Raw genomic sequence first — 19,964 nt, forward strand, 5'->3', positions numbered from 1 at the left:
CAAGTGATGGTGGCTTGTTCATAAAGTCAATGATCATCTTGCACCCCTCTTGCTGTCATTTCGTGTCTCAGAAAGGTAAGCGGCGGTTGTCCGAGGCAACACTTGGTGATGTTTAGGATCAGCTGAGCGTCCTGGAGTCAATGAAGGTCCCATTTAGGTTCCCAAGGTGGTGTTTTATATTGTCAATGTACACAAAACCATCCTTTTCCATCCACCTGCTCCATCAGATACTGTAAAGATGCCCCTGGGTTCTTCAATTTAAATGGCTTTACATAGAACTGGAACAAGCCATTGGGGGCAAACACTGCTGTCTTTATCAGGCAAACCCACCAAAATCCAGACTGTAAATCTATGGTAGTGAAAACCACTGCTCCTTGTAATGGGTAGAGCTTCAAGCACCAGGGCAGTAGACAGGTGGCGCTCATTGGTTTGGCATTTAGCTCACAGTAGACTGCACAAATGTGAAACAGGACATTTTACTTACAGGGGACGTCCAGGCTGGGGTTGAGGGCTTGAGAAAACCTTTCAACAGCATACAGTCAGCCAAATCTTTGAAGACCTTTGTCTTCAATGTAGACAACTGCTATGTGCATTGATAGACCGAGATATCATCTATAATGTATATGTTATATGATGGTATCCATGACAGCATCCCTGATAAAGTCCCACACACTTACCAGCATGGCTAATAAGAACAACTCTACACAGAACATGAGGAGCTTAGCTTCAGTGGTATGCTCCTTTTCCAGGATACCACATAGCACCCCAGCACTTATCTACAAAGAAACCTACCTCATCATGGCATTGTGCAGTTCTCATCGTGTCCGTATCACTAACCGCAAGATGCAGATTACATTCCCTCATGATGTGTCAAGTTGTTATTCTGTCACTTTGGGAGGTTAGTTTGTAAGCAGAGCCTGGGATAGTCTTGGATCAATTGGAAGTGAACAACCTCAGTCTGATAATCCACTAGTAGAGATGATTTCAAGAAAACAATGCAAAAGGCAGACCAGTCCTTAATGTTTTTTTTCTGCCTACCACCAGTAGTGTGAAGAGTTCTCTTTAACTCGGCTGGTGTCCATGGTTGTAATTCCAGAAATGCTTCCACCTATTCAATATACTGGAGAACCTGTGCAGGTCTGCAAGAGGCCTCCAGCTTTGGAAAATCCAGATGCACCATGGAAGGAGGGTGTGAGCAGTAAGATGGCATCATTTTAACCAATGATGTCTGTTTGGTGCAGTGTTTGAAAGTATGCAGTTATGTTCCTTCTGATGGTCTCCACTTCTGATACTGCCTTTCCAAGCACTCCACCAACCTTTGCTCCAGATTCTCAAACAAGCATGCACTCATTCACAAAACACAATCTACAGTACGTAACCATGTAGTTCTTATTCTTTAGAACATTAGAACAATCTCGACAAGAACAGGCCAACAAAGTTCACTAGTCCTGTCCACTTAATTCTTCTAAAATAACACCAAGTCGAGTTTTGACAGTCCCTAAAGTCTTACTGTCCACCACACTACTTGGTAGGTTATTCCATGTCTGTGGTCCTCTGTGTGAAGAAAAACATCCTGATGTTTGTGTGAAATTTACCCTTAACAAGTTTCTAACTGTGTCTCCGTGTTCTTGATGAACTCATTTTAAAATACAAGTCTTGATCCACTGTACTAATTCCCTTCATAATTTTAAACACTTCAATCATGTCTCCTCCTAATCTTCTTTTGCTTAAACTGTAAAGGCTCAGCTCTTTTAATCTTTCCTCATAATTCAACCCCTGTAGACCTGGAATCAGCCTAGTCGCTCTTCTTTGGACCTTTTCTAGTGCTGCTATGTCCTTTTTGTAGCCTGGAGACCAAAACTGCACTCAGTGCTCCAGTGAGGTCTCACCAGTGTGTTATAAAGCTTGAGGAGAACCTCCTGTGACTTGTACTCCACACATCAAGGCGCTATATAACCTAACATTCTGTTAGCCTTCTTAATGGCTTCTGAACACTGTCTGGAAGTTGATAGCTTAGAGTCCACTACGACACCTAAATCCTTCTCATGAGGTGTACTCTCACTTTTCAGACCTCCTATTATGTATTCAGACTTGACATTTGTACTTCTTACGTTTCATACTTAACATTTACTGACATTAAGTTTCATCTGCCACAAATCTGTATGCTATCCTTTGACTCAACACATTCCAGACTATCTGCCATTCCACCTAGCCTGGTCTCATCTGTAAACTTAACCTGGAGTGACCACACCAACAAAGATTGCCATTAGCCGGGCTTGAAGCTCATTCAGCTTGTTCTTGCACATCAGCAGCGTGGTAGGTGGCACATCTGCATGTCCCTGATTCAGACCCTTGTTCTTCAGAGTGAAGATACACAGCAGGCTGTCTCGTCCACCACTTCAGGGGCTCTGGTCATACTGCAGTGGTCAGGTAACTTGTGTTAATCCCTTGTCACACTCAAGTTGTTATTAGGATGTAGACATAATTGCATTTTTTTATGCTTATGAATACATTTGAATAAATTTTAAAAATTTGAATACATTTTGAATCAATATTTGTTTCAACAAGTTTTAATCATTTTGAAGGTTTTGCTCTTCAGGGATTTTCCTTGTATAATTATTTTCCCAGTTTATTGTCTCTGGAACAGGTTAATAATTTGAATCACTATTTTTTGCATTTATCTGTGGATGCCATCTTTTGCCTCAGAAATGGGGGCATAAGTTTCAAAAATCACTCATGTGACTAAACTGGCGTGACATTTTAACTCTTTCGAGGCGGGTGTTGACTTATAATGACATATAGGATTGTCTTCACTCAGCTGCCAGTCGCTATGCGAACATGTTTAGCATTACGATCAGCTGGGAACCGATCAGATGATGCTGGTACATCACTTTCGTTTTCAAACTCCAGAACCCTTGCATCAAAATCAGAGTGCGAGAAGTCAGCAATAATATGCAAAACATTGTCTACGGAGTATTTTGTTTTGCGCATTCGCTTTGCTGTCTTGCCAGATACGACTTTAGCTTTGATGGCCGGCAGCTGCCCTGCTGCGCTTTCCTGCTGGCTGCCGGAAAAAAGAGTTAAAGGCTGGTTCTGCGTACTCCAAGATTGGAAATTCAATTAAGTAATTTTCCTGTGGTCTAGTCTGATGAAAATTTAGCACTGCCTTTTTTTGACTTTGAGTTTGGTTTCGATCTTTGGTGACAGCATTGTGCTCTTTCCTGGTTTTGACCTTATAGTATCATCTTTGACTTGCGCTTTATCTCCTAAGCCTTTATTGTGTTTTACCTGCTCAGTTTTTATGGAGGAATATTTCGGACAAAATGAAATAAATAAATAAATAAAAGTACTGTGAAATGTGAGCATAAATAAATAAATGTGTCATGAAATGAGAGCCTTAATAAATAAATATGTCATGAAATGAGAGCATAAATAAATAAATGTGTCACAAAATATGTTTTTCGTTGCTTATTTATTTATTTCATTTTGTCCGTAACATTCCTGCAAACCGTCATGAAATACGGCTTGAAATAAAACTGTCACTTTCACTCGTCAAAGTTGAGAGGGTGGGCTCTAACACGCCCTCTAGTTACTGATTGGTGAATCGATAGCACAAGAATTAATTAGAAAAATGCTTACTACTGCCGATGAAATGGATTCTGCTGAAGATATTACGTATTTCAGAGAGAGAATTGAAGATTTATCGGAAGAAATTACAATGTTTGCGGCCCTTTTAGACTCCGATATAGATGAAACTATTTTTGAAATTATCGAAGAACAGGTGGAACAGACTCGACTACACTCCAGTTCAGGTGATGCAGTTCCCTGCTCTGGACGTCCATCCTTTGACATTCCAGCTGAGTCAATAGAACACCTTCTGTTATGCAGTTTAAAAGTACGACAGATTGCAGGTCTATATGGTGTATCAGAGAAGACGATCACAAGACGAATGAGCCAGTTTGATATGCGGTAAGCTGCAACGGCTGTATTAGTTTAGGTACTTTGACATGGAATGCCCAAAGCAGCTCCAGCTAATATTTTGAACTGAACAACTTTGCCACTGATCAGAGCTGTAGAGTTGTTTGAAAAAGTAGCTGCGAATATGCAACTGACTTTCTACTCGTAAAACAAGGGTCAAATACTCAGTTTTAAAAGGGCCGCCAACATTGTAATTTCTTCCAATAAATCTTCAATTCTCTCTCTGAATTACGTAATATCTTCAGCAGAATACATTTCATCGGCAGTAATAAGCATTTTTCTAATTAATTCTTGTGCTGTCGATTCACCAATCAGTAACTAGAGGGCGTGTTAGAGCCCACCCTCTCAACTTTGACGAGTGAAAGTGACAGTTTTATTTCAAGCCGTATTTCATGACGGTTTGCAGGAATGTTACGGACAAAATGAAATAAATAAATAAGCAACGAAAAACATATTTCGTGACACATTTATTTATTTAGGATCTCATTTCATGACATATTTATTTATTTATGCTCACATTTCACAGTACTTTTATTTATTTATGCATTTATTTATTTATTTCATTTTTTCCGAAATATTCCTCCATAAGTTTTATCTAACTGGCAGTACAGTCAGCAAACCATCACTCAAAGTGTTGGGATTCTGTTTCTGCTTTCATTTAGGGTTTCTTCTGACTTTTCAATACGGCTCTCTGAAGATTTCAAATATTAAGTTGATTTTTGTTCAAAGGATTTATTTAACTTTGCTAAAATATATTCTGCCTCTTTTCTGAAGCCTTTTTTATTTTGTTATGGGGGTCACCACTGATGTGGACGCGGTTCCTGCTTGCCAGGCAGTGGAGACTCGGATGTTAGAACGTCTGATGTCAACTACATGACCAGTTAAAGGTTGGCTCTGGCAGCCGTTTCATACCCACGTTTGTGGATAACATACTAAAACGACTTACTGTAGTTCTACATGTTCATTATCTTTGGTGCAAATGTTTCAGGCAACGTTCTTAACTTTGATTTCTGGGATGTTTTTTAGCTTGGTGAAAGTGCAGTTTTGGTTTTGATCTCTAGGTGCATTTTTGACTCTCTCTTATTGTCTGGTTCATTATTGTCTTCCCATTTGAGTCAGTATGCGACACTTTTGGTTGAGATGTTATTGGCACTGGTATCTAGCAAAGGGAACACTGTGAATGGATCTCAATCTTCCATATCCTAGCAGGGGCCGCACACATTTACATTTATTTGCTTGGCAAAGTAACTTACAACAGAGGTAAACGTACTCGAGTGACATTAGGCTGGGCCTATTTGTTCAGCAAGTGTAATAGGACAGGCAGCAGAAGTTGATTGCCACAAGTGACGAGATGTAATAACTCATACATTTACAATCATTGGTTATATAATCAATAATGCAATTAAACTTAAATTAACCAAGAATATAAAGTATCACAGAGCAAAGGTTTTTTTTTCTTTCTACATCAATTTGACAGTTTTTCACAGAACAGCCGGGTCTTCAGTCGCTTTCTAAATACATTGAGGTTTTCAGCAGTATAGATGAAGGTGGGCCGTCAACAACAATCTGCACCACAACCCAAGTCACCTTTCCGACACCTGAGCTGACACGATTATAATCCAACAACCCCCTGAGCAGCAGCATAAGGAAAAGGAAAAATAATCTGTAGACACCGCTACAGATCACACGAAACAGAAGTAACAGACACACAGAAAAAATGAGTAATCGAAATTGGAAAACAGAACAATATTTACAAAGCCACACACTGCAGCAATCCGCCCACTGCCCACCGTCACAATACAAATCCAACTCCACAAACAGCACAGGTAAACATACAGTGATTAACTGTACAGTGTGTTCTGGAAAATAAAAGTCCAGTTAGCATTCATAGAAAAGTAAATGGCGTAAGATGTGAATGATGATAGAAGGAACACCACATACCATCTCCTAAAAACAGGACAGAAAACTAAACTCCGGACTGCCTCTTCAGGCCAAAGTCCAATGGAAGCTGCCTTTTGCTCCCCTGTGCAAACCCGGGGTCACCTGCTGGATCCTGAAGGTGGCATTGATTCTTCTAGTTCTGGTGGTTCTGCAGACTGTCCTCTCTCCTTGATTCCTCACCTCTTTAAATAAAACGCCTCCTTCCTGCGCAGGTTCCTCTGGGCCTTGAACTCCCACCAGTGCAATTATAAGGTATTTGTTGTAAAAAACACTAAGACACACTTTATATTTAGCAAAAATGGTGAGAAGTGCGAACATTACATACGAGAGCTGTTGCAATGTAATGCTGCCTGCTTGTGTAGGAGCTTTATTCTTCCTTCCATTCGCATCATTCAAAGTGGAGTGTCAGTCAGTCAGTCAGTCAGTCAGTCATTATCCAACCCGTTAAATCCTAACACAGGTTCACGGGGGTCTGCTGGAGCCAATCCCAGCCAGCACAGGGCGCAAGGCAGGAACAAACCCCGGGCAGAGCGCCAGGACACACACACCAAGCACACACAAGGGACAATTTAGGATCGCCAACGCACCTAACCTGCATGTCTTTAGACTGTGGGAGGAAACCAATGCAGGCACGAGGAGAACATGCAAACTCCACGCAGGGAGGATCTGGGAAGCAAAACCAGGTCTCCTAACTGCAAGGCAGCAGCATTACCACTGCACCACCGTGCCACCCAAAGTGGACTGTATTTTTTTTTTTATATATTTAATTTTTCTAACAATAATAGTGCAAAGAAAAAAAACGTTTCATTGTATGGGATCCTGTTTGTGGCCGTTTCCTTTTTGTTGGAGTGGTCTGACTACCTTACATGTATCCAGTGCTGTTGTAGCTTCTCTCTTCTGTGGAGTTCTTTCTCCTGGTCTTTGATCAGTGCAAACTCTACCAGACAGAGCCAGAGACAGTCACACATCTGCTTGGCAGTTCCAGTTTGGCCATATTAATGCCTTGAATGACCCTATGCACAGGCCACCATCTGTCCAGCTACGATTAGGAGCTCATTGCTTGGTCTTAGTTTTCCTTCAATAAAAAAATTCCATGGGTAAGTTCTTGATCTACATGTTTTGTTTTTTTTTTTTTGTCTTATTTGTCCACCTTATACAATTTCTCATATTAGGAATTTGTTAGTTTTCATCTACCCCTTGGGGTCAGCCATTGTACAGGGCCCCTGGAACAATTGCAGGTTAAAGGCCTCGCTCAAGGGCCAAGCAGAGAAGGATCTCTTTAGGCAGTAATGGGGATTCGAACAGGCAACTTTTTGGATACCAGCGCAGATCCTTAGCCTCAGAGCCACCACTCCGAGTAGTAAGCACCTAATTCCCATTATATTTGTGGTTTTACCACCAATTTCTCCCTTTTCTGCTGATCCAGTTTCCAATATTGTTTCTGATGCCCAGCAGGATGTAATGTTTGAGGGTTTGTGGGTCAGTTTCTGTCACTCTTTTATGGAGTAATTGACTGAGCTCCATGATGGAGGTTGTTTCCATTTTGTTTCATCGTTGAGAACTGTATGAACATATTGGTCTTTAGAATACATCAGGTAAGCCTGAAGTCCAATGATTGCTATCATCGTTTGTACACGTAATCAGGTTCAATCAGTCCCTTGCCTTTCTTAGGATGTTCACTCTTGGAATATATCAGTTCTTGTACATTCATTGATGTGTGTGCAGCAGTTTTCTTCTTTTACTGTCAAATGTATGAAGATTGTTGTGTGGCCACCCTATAACTCCAAAACTGTAGGAGAGAAAAGAAGTTGCTAGCTGTGGCTTAAAGTTTTTTGTGCGCTGTTGTGGAACTCCTGAAAGTCTTTTAGGTCCATTGTTTCTGAGCTAGAAATTCCGCTCATTTGAACTGACACCAGACTGGAGGTCTGAAGATAGTGTACAATTGCCACTACCTTAACCTACCCAAATGCAGATTTTTATCCTGGGAGATGTGCAGGCAGTGTGAATGACCTCTTTGGATCCTTTCCCCACTATGACAGTAGCTTTACCTTGACAAGACTGGGTGATTATTTAAAGGTACTCATCAAGAATTAACAGAATTTTTTTTTAAATCTTTCCTCATTTCCTTCCTTTATACACTCTCCAAATTACTTCATCAGGGCCTCTCTCCTGTATGAATTGTTGTGTGTAAGTGAAGACTGCGTTTTTCAGAGAATTGTTTGCCACATTCTGAACAGCAAAATGGCTTCTCCCCAGTGTGAATCCTAGTATGGGTCTGAAGATGGCCTATTTGTGAAAACTGTTTACCACAGTCAGAACAGGAATATGGCTTCTCTCCAGTATGAACTCTTGTGTGGACTTGAAGTTTCCCACTGGTGATGAATCGTTTGCCACAGTCAGAACAGCAATGTGGCTTCTCTCCAGTGTGAATTTTTCTGTGCATCTGAAGATTGCTACTGGTGGTGAATTGTTTCCCACATTCAGAACAACAATATGACTTATCTCCAGTGTGAATTATTGTGTGTATCTTAAGATTTCGTTTTTTAGAGAATTGCTTACCACATTCAGGGCAGGAAAACGGCTTCTCTCCAGAATGAATTCTTGTGTGGGTCTGAAGATTACCTATTTGTGAGAATTGTTTGCCACAGTCAGAACAGCGATAAGGCTTCTCTCCAGTGTGAATTCTTCTGTGGGTTTGAAAACTGCTGCTGGTGCAGAATCGTTTCCCACATTCAGAACAACAATACGGCTTCTCTCCAGTATGAATTCTTGTGTGGATCTGAAGATTACTGCTGCTAGAGAACTGTTTTCCACATTCGGAACAGCAATATGAATTCTCTCCTGTGTGAATTATTGTGTGTAACTGCAGACTGCGCTTTTCTGAGAATTGTTTACCACATTCAGAACAGCAAAATGGTTTCTCTCCTGTATGAATTCTTGTATGGGTCTGAAGATGGCCTATTTGGGAGAACTGTTTTCCACACTGGGAACAGCAATATGGTTTCTCTCCAGTGTGAATCCTTTTATGGGCATGAAGATGACTTTTGTGGGAGAAATGTTTTCCACATTCAGAACAGAAATATGGTTTTCCTCCAGTGTGGATTCTTGTGTGGATTTGAAGCTTACCACTGGTGAGAAATCGTTTGCCACGCTCGGAACAGGAATAGGGTTTCTGTTGTGTATGACTCAATTTAAGTTTAGTTTTAGATTTTTGTTTAGTAGTTCTCCTTTGTTTCTTGTGGACATACTGAGCCTTTATATTTGCATTATGCACCTGTTGACTGTTTATAGTGTCTGCTCTTTTTAGTTTCACAGGCAAGGAGGTTGGCACCAAAACCTCTAATCCAGATGTCAGCTCTTTTATGTTTTCATTTTGCTGTGGTCTACAGTGAAGAGATGTCTGAGGAAATGAAGAGGAGAAGATGGTGCCACTTTTTTCCACATCTGCAGAAATACAAAATGCAACTATTAAATGTAAATATAAAAAGTTCAGAAAGACACCTGGAAAAAGAACCTGGAAAATATATTTCTATAGCACATTTTCACACAAATGATGTAGCTCAAAGGGCTTTACAAGATATGAAAAAAGCAACTACATTTAAAGAGAAATTAATTCAAATTAGATAATAATAATAATAATGCATAAATAGTTTAGAAATAAATAATGCACACTTTCATAAGACAAATATATAATTAATAGAAATGGAGTCCATATATATAGAAATTATAGATTAGCCTTTTTGTTGAAATACTTTTTAAATTAACTTACCAGTTTTGAAATTCACCACAAGATTGTCAGCACTGCACATTTTACTTAATAATCCAACACTTCATTTAAGTTAATGATTAGTTAAAGTAGACCACACAAAAGAAAAGCCAGACCTGCACTTTACTCTGGACTGTCACCTAAAGAGTAGGCCTCACCTCAGGTGGCCTGGCCCCAATCTTTTAAGGCAAGCTTACTACCTGCGCAGGCCCAAAATACAAGTCACAATTACCAAAAGTATTAACAAAAAGGGAAAGAGGGGAACCATTAAAAAAATCTCTGAGCCAAAAAAAGAACTTATTTATTAAAAAGGATGCACTAAAAAGGATAAAAAAAAATCAAAAAATAAAATAGTGAATAAATAAAAAAAAATAAATAAAAACCAGAAGCAGTACCTTAATTGCACACCACACAATTAAAACAATCAATATAAATGACATCCCAGTACTCAAGTACTGCTTTGGAGTTAAACATTAATCACAAACAAACCTAGCAGAGCTTCAAAGGAATACAAAAACACGATTCACTAAACACAAACAGCGCCACCCCAAAGCAGCCATGGAACGACTCACTCTTCCACATACTGAGTGTGGAAGACGTCTCCAAGATCTAAGTAATCTCCACAGCACACAGATTAATAATTCAAGACAATTGTTCCACACAAAACAGCACACATCAACACCACACAAAGCAACAGTTCAAAACTATTTTGACTATTTGAACTGAAAATAGTTCAAACCACACCTCACTTAACGGACATACAGACAACATCACAGACGCCATAACCACAAGCATGGGCCCAGAAAACATTTTTGTATTTTCTTTGATATTTTCCCCAACTTTAACTGATCCTCTCATTTCTGGTCTCATCGAGCTTTGTTGCTCCACACATCCATCTCAGCATCTTCATTTCTGTATCTTCCAGGTGTCCTCTACCTTTTTAACTGCTCAGATTTCTGATCCAGTGCTGGTCTCACTACTGTTTTATACACTTTACCTTTCACTCTTTCATTGATTTTTCAGCCACATAACACTCCTGATACCTTTTTTTTTCAGTTTTTCTAACCTGATTGCATTCTGGGGTTTATTTCTGAATTTAGCTCTCCATCCAACTGTTATTGTTAACCACAGTTTTACTGTAATGCTGAGTTCCTTGGTTGTCTATGCTGGAGTAAATAAAACGATTAAAACCAAATTACAGTCATGATATGTCATTGTCTAACCAGCTTAATCCAGACCAGGGTCACAGGAATCTGGGGGGCTATACCGGCTGGCATAGAGTGCAAGGCAGGAGCAAACCCAGAACAGGGTGCCAGTCAATCACACACACCAAACACACACTAGGGCCAACTTACCTAACCTGCATGGCATGTCTTTGGACGGTGGGAAGAAACTGATGCAGACAAGAGGAGAACATGCAAACTCAGGGCGTTAACCTTGGCCTCCTTACTGCGAGGCAGCAGTAGGTCTGGTCTAGTGGGGTCTGGTGGGGTTATGATGGACCAGCAGCAGGAACCTCCAGTGTGTACTTTTATCTAAAATCAGACCTCATTCAGGATTGCATTTTTATTTAGGGCAATGCTGGTAATGTGTAGCCTCTTAGGGGAAATAAAAGTAAAAAAAAATATGGGGGGATTAATGACATGTTTAGAAATTAAAACACTTTAATGCTTTTAGTTTGGAATTCATAAATTAAAATAAGCCAGCAAGGGTGGCACAGTGGTAGCGCTGCTGCCTCGCAGTAAGGAGACCTGGGTTCACTTCCCAGGTCCTCCCTACGTGGATTTTGCATGTTCTCCCCGTGTCTGGGTGGGTTTCCTCCCACAGTCCAAAGACATGCAGGTTTGGTGTATTGGCGATCCTAAATTGTGCTTGGTGTGTGTTTGCCCTGCGGTGGGCAAGCGCCCTGCCCAGGATTTGTTCCTGCCTTGTGCCCTGTGGTGGGCAGGAATTGGCTCCAGCAGAGCCTTGTGACCCTGTAGTTAGGATATAGTGGGTTGGATAATGGATGGATGGATGGAAAATAAGCCAGCATTTTTATGTTCAGTGTGTAAAAGTTGGGGGGGCTACAGCTGAACCACATCAAGCTTTCACATGGATTTCTTTCTCTCTTACCTTCTCCAGAATTCCTTGAACGCAATGCCTTTTCCGTCTCCTTCATGTCAGAATCCAAAGGTTCAGTCTTCACCTGGAAGTGGGATTTCATTTTCGTGAAGCCTGTTCCAGTTAGTCTGTCATCTGCACGCACATGTTGAGGAACAGACTCTAATTTAATGTCTTCTACCTTGACAGGGTTTGCCGTTTCATTTTTTTGCAAGTCAGTGGTGTCAGATGTTGGCCCAGACTCCTCTTTAATGACTGTTCGACTCCATTCACAATTCTTCTCTTCCTGAGTGCCAAACACCTTCTTCTGATGTGCCATATCTTCCCATTCACAGTCTTCTTCCTTAATCTCCACATTTCTTTTGTTTTCCATGGCACACATGGAATGTAAACTCCTGTGCAGTGTGAGATTCTCCTGTCCCTCTTATTTTGCAAAGGGTACTTTCACATAAGTGTTGTAATCTGCTTGAAAGGTGGCCTGCCACAACTCTTCCACGGGGAATCGATTTGACCAAAAAGGACACAGAGTAAGTGAATCTTTACAGAGGATAGCCAACATTACCATTAATTATTAACTGAAGAGGCAGAAGTTGCTCTTTGGCTTTCAAAGTTGTTGTCCTTCTCCCATTAGGGAAGTAGAGGGTCGTAGGCCATCCATTGGTGAGGTTCAGGTTGACAGAACTTTGTCAGTTGGCCTTATTAAAAAAACATCCACCAATCAAATTGAGCACAAGTTGTTTTCATCACCCTGATTGGGTAATAAGGCTGCTTATTGGTACAGAACTGCTCTTTTTCGGTTCTTTCTGTGTGCCACTGAATTAAAACCAACAGAGCAGCGCACAATCAAAATAGCAACTGCCAAGCAGCACAGCAAACTCTGAGGTGACAAAGCCCATCTGCGCGGCCCCCAATATAACTCCTCTGGAGGTCACATATTCTTGATTTTATTCCAGCTTTAGAGGTAGTGGTCTGGATGGCCGGAGACTTTCCTCCATTTTAAACAAGTTACTGGAAATGGCAGCTTCTCTTTTTCTCTGCAGACAAAACAAAGAAGAATAAATTCAACAGTGCACCAAAGGCATTAAACACTGTAACCAGACCTGACAAAATCATTGGGAGTTGTGAGCCTAATGCAGCTGATGTGGGGACGGTCCTTTCAGGCAGGGATTTTGGCTGATTAAAGCAGGCCTGACGCATCAGGCAGAGGCCAGAAATGTACGGTGATTGTACTTATAGCATATAAATGTTAATACTACATGATAAGCTAGGAGTGAAAGCTTCATTTTAAAACAAGTTGAATATCCACATACAGTGCATCCGGAAAGTATTCACAGCGCATCACTTTTTCCACATTTTATGTTACAGCCTTATTCCAAAATGGATTAAATTCATTTTTTTTCCTCAGAATTCTACACACAACACCCCATAATGACAACGTGAAAAAAGTTTACTTGAGGTTTTTTCAAATTTATTAAAATAAAAAAACCGAGAAATCACATGTACATCAGTATTCACAGCCTTTGCTCAATACTTTGTCGATGCTCCTTTGGCAGGAATTACAGCCTCAAGTCTTTTTGAATATGATGCCACAAGCTTGGCACACCTATCCTTGGCTAGTTTCGCCCATTCCTCTTTGCAGCACCTCTCAAGCTCCATCAGGTTGCACAGCCATTTTAAGATCTCTCCAGAGATGTTCAAGTCTGCACTCTGGCTGGGCCACTCAAGGACATTCACAGAGTTGTCCTGAAGCCACTCCTTTGATATCTTGGCTGTGTGCTTAGGGTCGTTGTCCTGCTGAAAGATGAACCGTCGCCCCAGTCTGAGGTCAAGAGCGCTCTGGAGCAGGTTTTCATCCAGGATGTCTCTGTACATTGCTGCAGTCATCTTTCCCTTTATCTGGACCAGTCTTCCAGTTCCTGCCGCTGAAAAACATCCCCACAGCGTGATGCTGCCACCACCATTGCTTCACTGTGGAGACTGTATTGGACAAGTGATGAGCAGTGCCTGGTTGTCTCCACACATACCACTTAGATTTAAGGCCAAAAGTTCTATCTTGGTCTCATCAGACCAGAGAATCGTATTTCTCACCATCTCAGAGTCCTTTGAGGTGTCTTTTAGCAAACTCCATGCGGGCTGTCGTGTGTCTTGCCTCTCCTCAGTGTGTGAATCATGCTGTGGGGGTGTTTTTCAACTGCAGGAAGAGGACGACTGGTTGCAATCGAGGGAAAGATGAATGCGGCCAAGTTTACCATCCAACCTGACAGAACTGGAGAGGACCTGCAAGGAGGAATGGCAGAGGATCCCCAAATCCAGGTGTGAAAAACTTGTTGCATCTTTCCCAAGAAGACTCATGGCTGTATTAGCTCAAAAGGGTGCTTCTACTAAATACTGAGCAAAGGGTCTGAATACTTAGGACCAGGTGATATTTCAGTTTTTCTTTTTTAATAAATCTGCAACAATTTCAAAAATTCTTTTTTTTTGTCTGTCAATATGGGGTGCTGTGTGTACATTAATGAGGAAAAAAAATAATTTAAATGATTTTAGCAAATGGCTGCAATATAACAAAGAGTGAAAAATTGAAGGGGGTCTGAATCTTTTCCATACCCACTGTATGTATATATGGATTAGACAGGCATCCCAACCAGGAGAGGGGCTGGTTCCCTACCTGAAAGCTATGCATTTATGTGCTCAAGTGAGCCTCCAAACAATATTTAGTCACTAACTATGAAGATTGTTGTTAGCTGTTAACATCTCTCAAACTTTGAATATTTCACAAAGAAATCCACCTCAGGAAGCAGTGGAAGGTAGCCCTTAGATGGGATTTTGAGAAAGCTGCTGTGATGTGTGCCGCGATAGTTTGGTAACAGATGGTGTACTGGCATCATATCATATCATATCTCATCATCATCAAGCCCTTCCGTGAGAATCCTAAATCCAAAGAGGACTGTTTCATTTATGTTAGGTAGAATGCCCAGAGGGGACTGGGCGGTCTCATGGTCTGGAATCGTACAGATTTTATTTTTTCTCCAGCCGTCTGGAGTTTTTTTGTTTTTTCTGTCCCCCCTGGCCATTGAACCTTACTCTTATTCGATGTTAATGTTGATTTATTTTGTTTTCTTATTGTGTCTTTCATTTTTCTATTCTTTAATATGTAAAGCACTTTGAGCTACTGTTTGTATGAAAATGTGCTATATAAATAAATGTTGTTGTTGTTGTTGTTATCATATAATCAAAGCTACCACTCGCTCACATTAAAAACAAAGGAGAGTACAGTCAAGGTGGTCAAAGTAGCTGAGCGTGTTATCCGACAGTCGACATTAGGGCAAGCTGTCAGTGTATCTTTAATCAATCAGTTTGTTTGGGCTGAGATTGGTTCAGATGATGAGGGGACTGGGTGGTCTCGTGGTCTGGAATCCCTACAGATTTTATTTTTTTTCTCCAGCCTCTGGAGTTTTTTTTTTGTTTGTTTTTTCTGTCCACCCTGGCCATCGGACCTTACTTATTCTATGTTAATTAATGTTGACTTATTTTTAATTTTTATTGTGTCTTCTATTTTTCTATTATTCATTTTGTAAAGCCCTTTGAGGTACTTTTTTTTTTTGTATGAAAATGTGCTATATAAATAAATGTTGTTGTTGTTGTTTTTTCTTATGGAGCACATTGAGGAAACACAGTTTGAAATTGACAACCATCATTTTTTTTCTCATGTCTTTAGTTGTGTCTGCCTTCCACAAACTAAGGCTGCACCATATTGCCAGACTGAATACTCGCAAATTACAGAGTGGCAACACACGGAAAAAGCTATGTAAGACAGTTCTGTTTCATGGATTTTAGATTCTATCCTGTATATATTTAAGTAACCACATTGTGTGTGTGTGCGTGTTTGAGAGAGAGGGAGTGATTAAAAGAGGAATGAGTGAAATGTTTTCAGAAATTATTAAGCCAATTTGTATATAATTTGTGTCATTGAGTGTATCATTTCACTGTTAAAAGAAAGACCAGACTGGCAGTTGCAGTCTTACTATTTTGACTTTCAGACATTGATGAAGTTTTTGTCTCAATAATTGCCATTATTAGTATATAAATGGATTTAAATAATTGCATTTAAATGATTCATCAAAATCTGTTGTATGTAAACGATACTGTTTTAAACATTATTGTTTTTTCATCTGAAATCCCGGTTTCCACGTCTACCTGTATTAGTTTAAATGGCACTTTTGCCACCTGCAATAAGGCTGACGCGCTGACGTATCGTGTTGACTGGGCAACACGTCTATCTATAAATGTCTATGGATGTGCTCCCTGCTATATTGGACTTCCGTTTAACCTGGAAGCACTTCTAATGAGTAGTATACTCCTGGGTCCACAATAAAAAGGGACCGCACTCCTTTGTCCAGGTGAGTCAGAGCTGGGAGGACAGAGAGCAACCCTTGAGTGGAGGAGGGCAGTGCAGTAGAGAAAGGAGAGGTACTGTGAGGTATTCACTGTTATGCTGATGACACCCAGCTTTATCTGTCCACCAAACCTGATTCTGCTCTCCCCCCATCCTCCCTCACTCTCTGTTTAGTTGAACTAAATACATGGTTCTCTTTTAACTTTCTGAAACTCAACAGCAATAAATCAGAGCTTCTCCTGGTAGGCTCTAAATCAAAATTATCCAGAACAAATAGTTTTTCTATTGCTATCAATAACTTGCCGGTCTCTGTTTCCCCATGTGTGAAAAGTTTGGGTATCATCCTTGACAGTACTCTGTCTTTTAATTCACACATCAATAATGTCACTCGGTCTGCTTATTTTCAGTTGCGTAACATCAATCGTCTCCGTTCCTTTCTTACTCCACAGGCCACTGCCATTCTTGTTCACAGCCTTGTTACTTCTCGGCTTGACTATTGTAATTCACTTCTTTTTGGTCTTTCTCAAAAATCAATTCATAAGCTTCAACGTGTTCAGAACTCTGCTGCCCGTATTATCACCAGGATCCCTTCTATTCACCACATCACCCCTGTTCTCCAGCAGCTCCATTGGCTTCCGGTCAAATATCGCATTCATTTTAAAATACTTCTGTATACATTTAAGGCTATTCATCATCTCTCTCCTCCATATCTCTCTGATTTGGTACAGATCATCATCCCATCTCGGTGTCTCAGATCCTCTTCTTCTCTTTCTCTCTCTGTTCCTATCCCCCGTCTTGTCACTATGGGGAGCAGGGCTTTCAGTTGCTCTGCTCCTCGACTGTGGTATTCCCTACCTCCTGAAATAAGAAACATCACCTCTTTCTCTCTTTTTAAGTCTAGACTAAAAACTCACCTATTCAAAATAGCTTATCCCACATAACTTTCTCCATTTTCCTATCTTGGAACTGTTTTATGTTTTATGATCGTGTAAATTACCTGCTCTTTTGCCTGCTTTTTATTTTCTTACTTTTATTATTATTTTTACTGTGTACAGTGTCCTTGAGTGTTTTGAAAGGCGCTTTCAAATAAAATGTATTATTATTATTATTATTATTTGTATTGTGAAGAAACAGAACCTGTGCTTTGTGTTGATAACAGGATTGTGGATAATAAACCAACCTTAATTTGAACCCGGGACTGCATTCATCTCTGTGTTTGGGATTAGGGGCTTGCTAGCACCCGTTTCTACCACAATATGCATCTTTTTATATGTCCTGTATTTCTAGCGCCCCCTGCTGGAGACAAGCACATTTTATCACTTTATTCAACCTGCCCTTGAATCTGACTAGCTGCCCTTGCCTGTAGACTTTCTCCAGAGTTTTATGTGTTTTGAAACTGCACACATTGTTCCAGATTTTATTTCTTAGGGATGCCTAAATGTGGAAGCTTTTTTTTTTTTTTTTTGTTATTTCTTTGAAGTTTCCTTAAAGTGAAACTACATAAAATACATTTATCCAAACTTTTTATCAGTGCCTCCAGGTAATGTGTTGTGTCATCAGTCCTTCTGATCAGAGTAACCTCTTCAGCAGAAGTGACATTCAAAGTTGGTGGTGCACAAACATAATGGCTCAAGGAGCGCAAGGAGACTGTCCAGCAGGCAGCAGCGGGTCGCGCTTATGCACATCTGGAATGGACAGCTGCACGAGAGACCCTAACTCCTGGTCTCCAGATTTTCTTAGAATAACAAACCCCACTCTGTTTAGCACTGGAAAAGTGCCAACCTCCAAAACTGGACGGATTATTACCCTACTTTTTGTCACAATTTTGAGGGGGATCTAGCTACTCCATTATATTAGTTATGATTGACAAAACAATAGATTAAAGTGTGACGCAGGAATTCAATTTACAGATACATTGGAATAGACAATATTATTAAAACTTGTCCCAAACCAAATAGGCATTATTATTAAGTGTCACTCCAGTGATTCGTCTTTTCAATAATCCTAAAGAATGTGATTTATTTAACAATAGTCATATAAAATATGACCTAGACTGCACTCAGCCATTTGTATCTCACTATCCAGACACTGAACATCTTGACTTGACTGACTTGAATGTATATCCAATATGAAAAAGTCACTTCTAAGTACAGAGTTAGGATTTTTTGCTTTGGTAAATTGAGATATGCATTTGGCAAGCCGCCCACCCCCCTTTTTAATTTATTTGAAGAATGTAACATTGCATAAAGTCAATTTTAACTTAGGCAACAAATAACTTCATTGTCAAACTAGAAAAACAAAGATGAAAAGAAAAAAATATCAGAATGTTAATAAAGAAAGCAACAAAACAGTATTCAACCCCAACCAGAAACCAAAATTGTGTTTATTTCATTAACCTTTAACACGCAGTACTGATCCCCAAATTGCATTTCCCACATACAGAACAAAACTATGTACTGTACTCTATATTGAGTTTTTTTCACTTACAATACCTGCTACCATTAAATATATTCAGTCACTATTTACTTAAGCCTGATCAGGCTCACTTATCCATACGACACCGTGTGTTAATTTGAGAAGGTCAGAATTCGATTTAATGTTTTTTTTTGTTTTTTTTTTTTTTTAATTTTAATCAATATCAGCCAGACTCCGCCTCTTAAATCTGCACCATTACAGATTCACTGTACAAAATGAACAATAACGAGCCTCGGCGCCCTGTCTGTGTGACTTAAAAAGAGGAATGGAAATCGACAATGACAGTGAAGCGAGTCGCGGACACGGAGACCAAGGAGCGGGCATGCAGGCCAACCCAGAGGTACCTGCATCTGATACTCTCACGGCGTCTTCACATGCCGCTGGACAGGGGAGATTCTGTGACAATTCACCGCTCTGTGCATTTACACGAGTAGACACCTACTATGCGAGTATCCCAGCGCCATCCTGATCAGAACCTGAAGCAAACTACGGAGATTAGCGGGACCCTTCACTCGTGATTCGATTACTACATTATGTACCTCCGATGTCATTTTCCTTCCTTTTCGCTTTCACGCATTGTATAAGTACTTACCGTTTCTCTTTCGAGGACCTGTTTCGTTGGACCGATCGACACCACCAGCCGGCTGGCTACTCGATTTGTCAGAAAGGTCCAGCAGCAGGTAGCTGCAGCGGCATTGCTGAACAGCCGGACGGATTGCGTGTTTATGTCACGTGAGATTTGGACACCGCCCATTCGGCGCCGCTGTCTGCGAATGGGTTTATGTCACGTGATTTAGAATTCCAAGAAAACAAAACAAAACGGGCAATTCATGCGGGATGAAGTAGCTGGAAGAACGGAGAGTATTAGCAGGTATATGCAGTTAAGTGTTTTTCCAAATATTGTTAAATTCACAGTTTTAGTGCGCCTACGTTTCTAGATGTATGCAAAGGCAACTAAACTTCCTGGTTAATGTTTGAGTGTTCACTGTGGTAAAACTAAACACTGCTGAAGAATCGTATATCTCAACTTCGGACAAATTATTAACCATATTTCATGTTATTTTCTCGTCTCAAACTTTATTTCAGTCACTCTGCTGGCATTTGCTAACGTGATCACGGTACAGATCGTTTTACTCGCGTCGTTGTGAAGTTAACGTTTTCTTTCAATTATTATTTTTTTATCGGAGCAAATTAAGCGTGGGCAACACAAATTGGCGCTTGTCCTGAAAACGATGAATCTTAGGAATAGTAACTTTACATGGTAGGAAGGTGTATACCGGCCATCATTCCCCATAATGACCAGACACT

The 19,964-nt window shown here is 40.4% G+C and overlaps 1 protein-coding gene across 1 annotated transcript; it reads right to left on the reverse strand.

Annotated features, from left to right (window-relative positions):
* Nucleotides 1–7,105: 7,105 nt before the first annotated feature.
* Nucleotides 7,106–19,361, reverse strand: LOC120533195 (gastrula zinc finger protein XlCGF57.1-like). The gene is made up of 3 exons (XM_039759946.1): nucleotides 19,249–19,361; nucleotides 11,801–12,822; nucleotides 7,106–9,363 (listed from the first exon to the last, which is right to left on the reverse strand). The coding sequence occupies exons 2-3, from the start codon at nucleotides 12,168–12,170 to the stop codon at nucleotides 8,075–8,077; spliced, it is 1,659 nt and encodes a 552-aa protein (XP_039615880.1). The 5' UTR covers nucleotides 12,171–12,822; nucleotides 19,249–19,361; the 3' UTR covers nucleotides 7,106–8,074.
* Nucleotides 19,362–19,964: the final 603 nt, after the last annotated feature.

Source organism: Polypterus senegalus, chromosome 8 (genome assembly GCF_016835505.1).
Source record: "Polypterus senegalus isolate Bchr_013 chromosome 8, ASM1683550v1, whole genome shotgun sequence".
Taxonomy (NCBI): Eukaryota; Metazoa; Chordata; class Cladistia; order Polypteriformes; family Polypteridae; genus Polypterus; species Polypterus senegalus.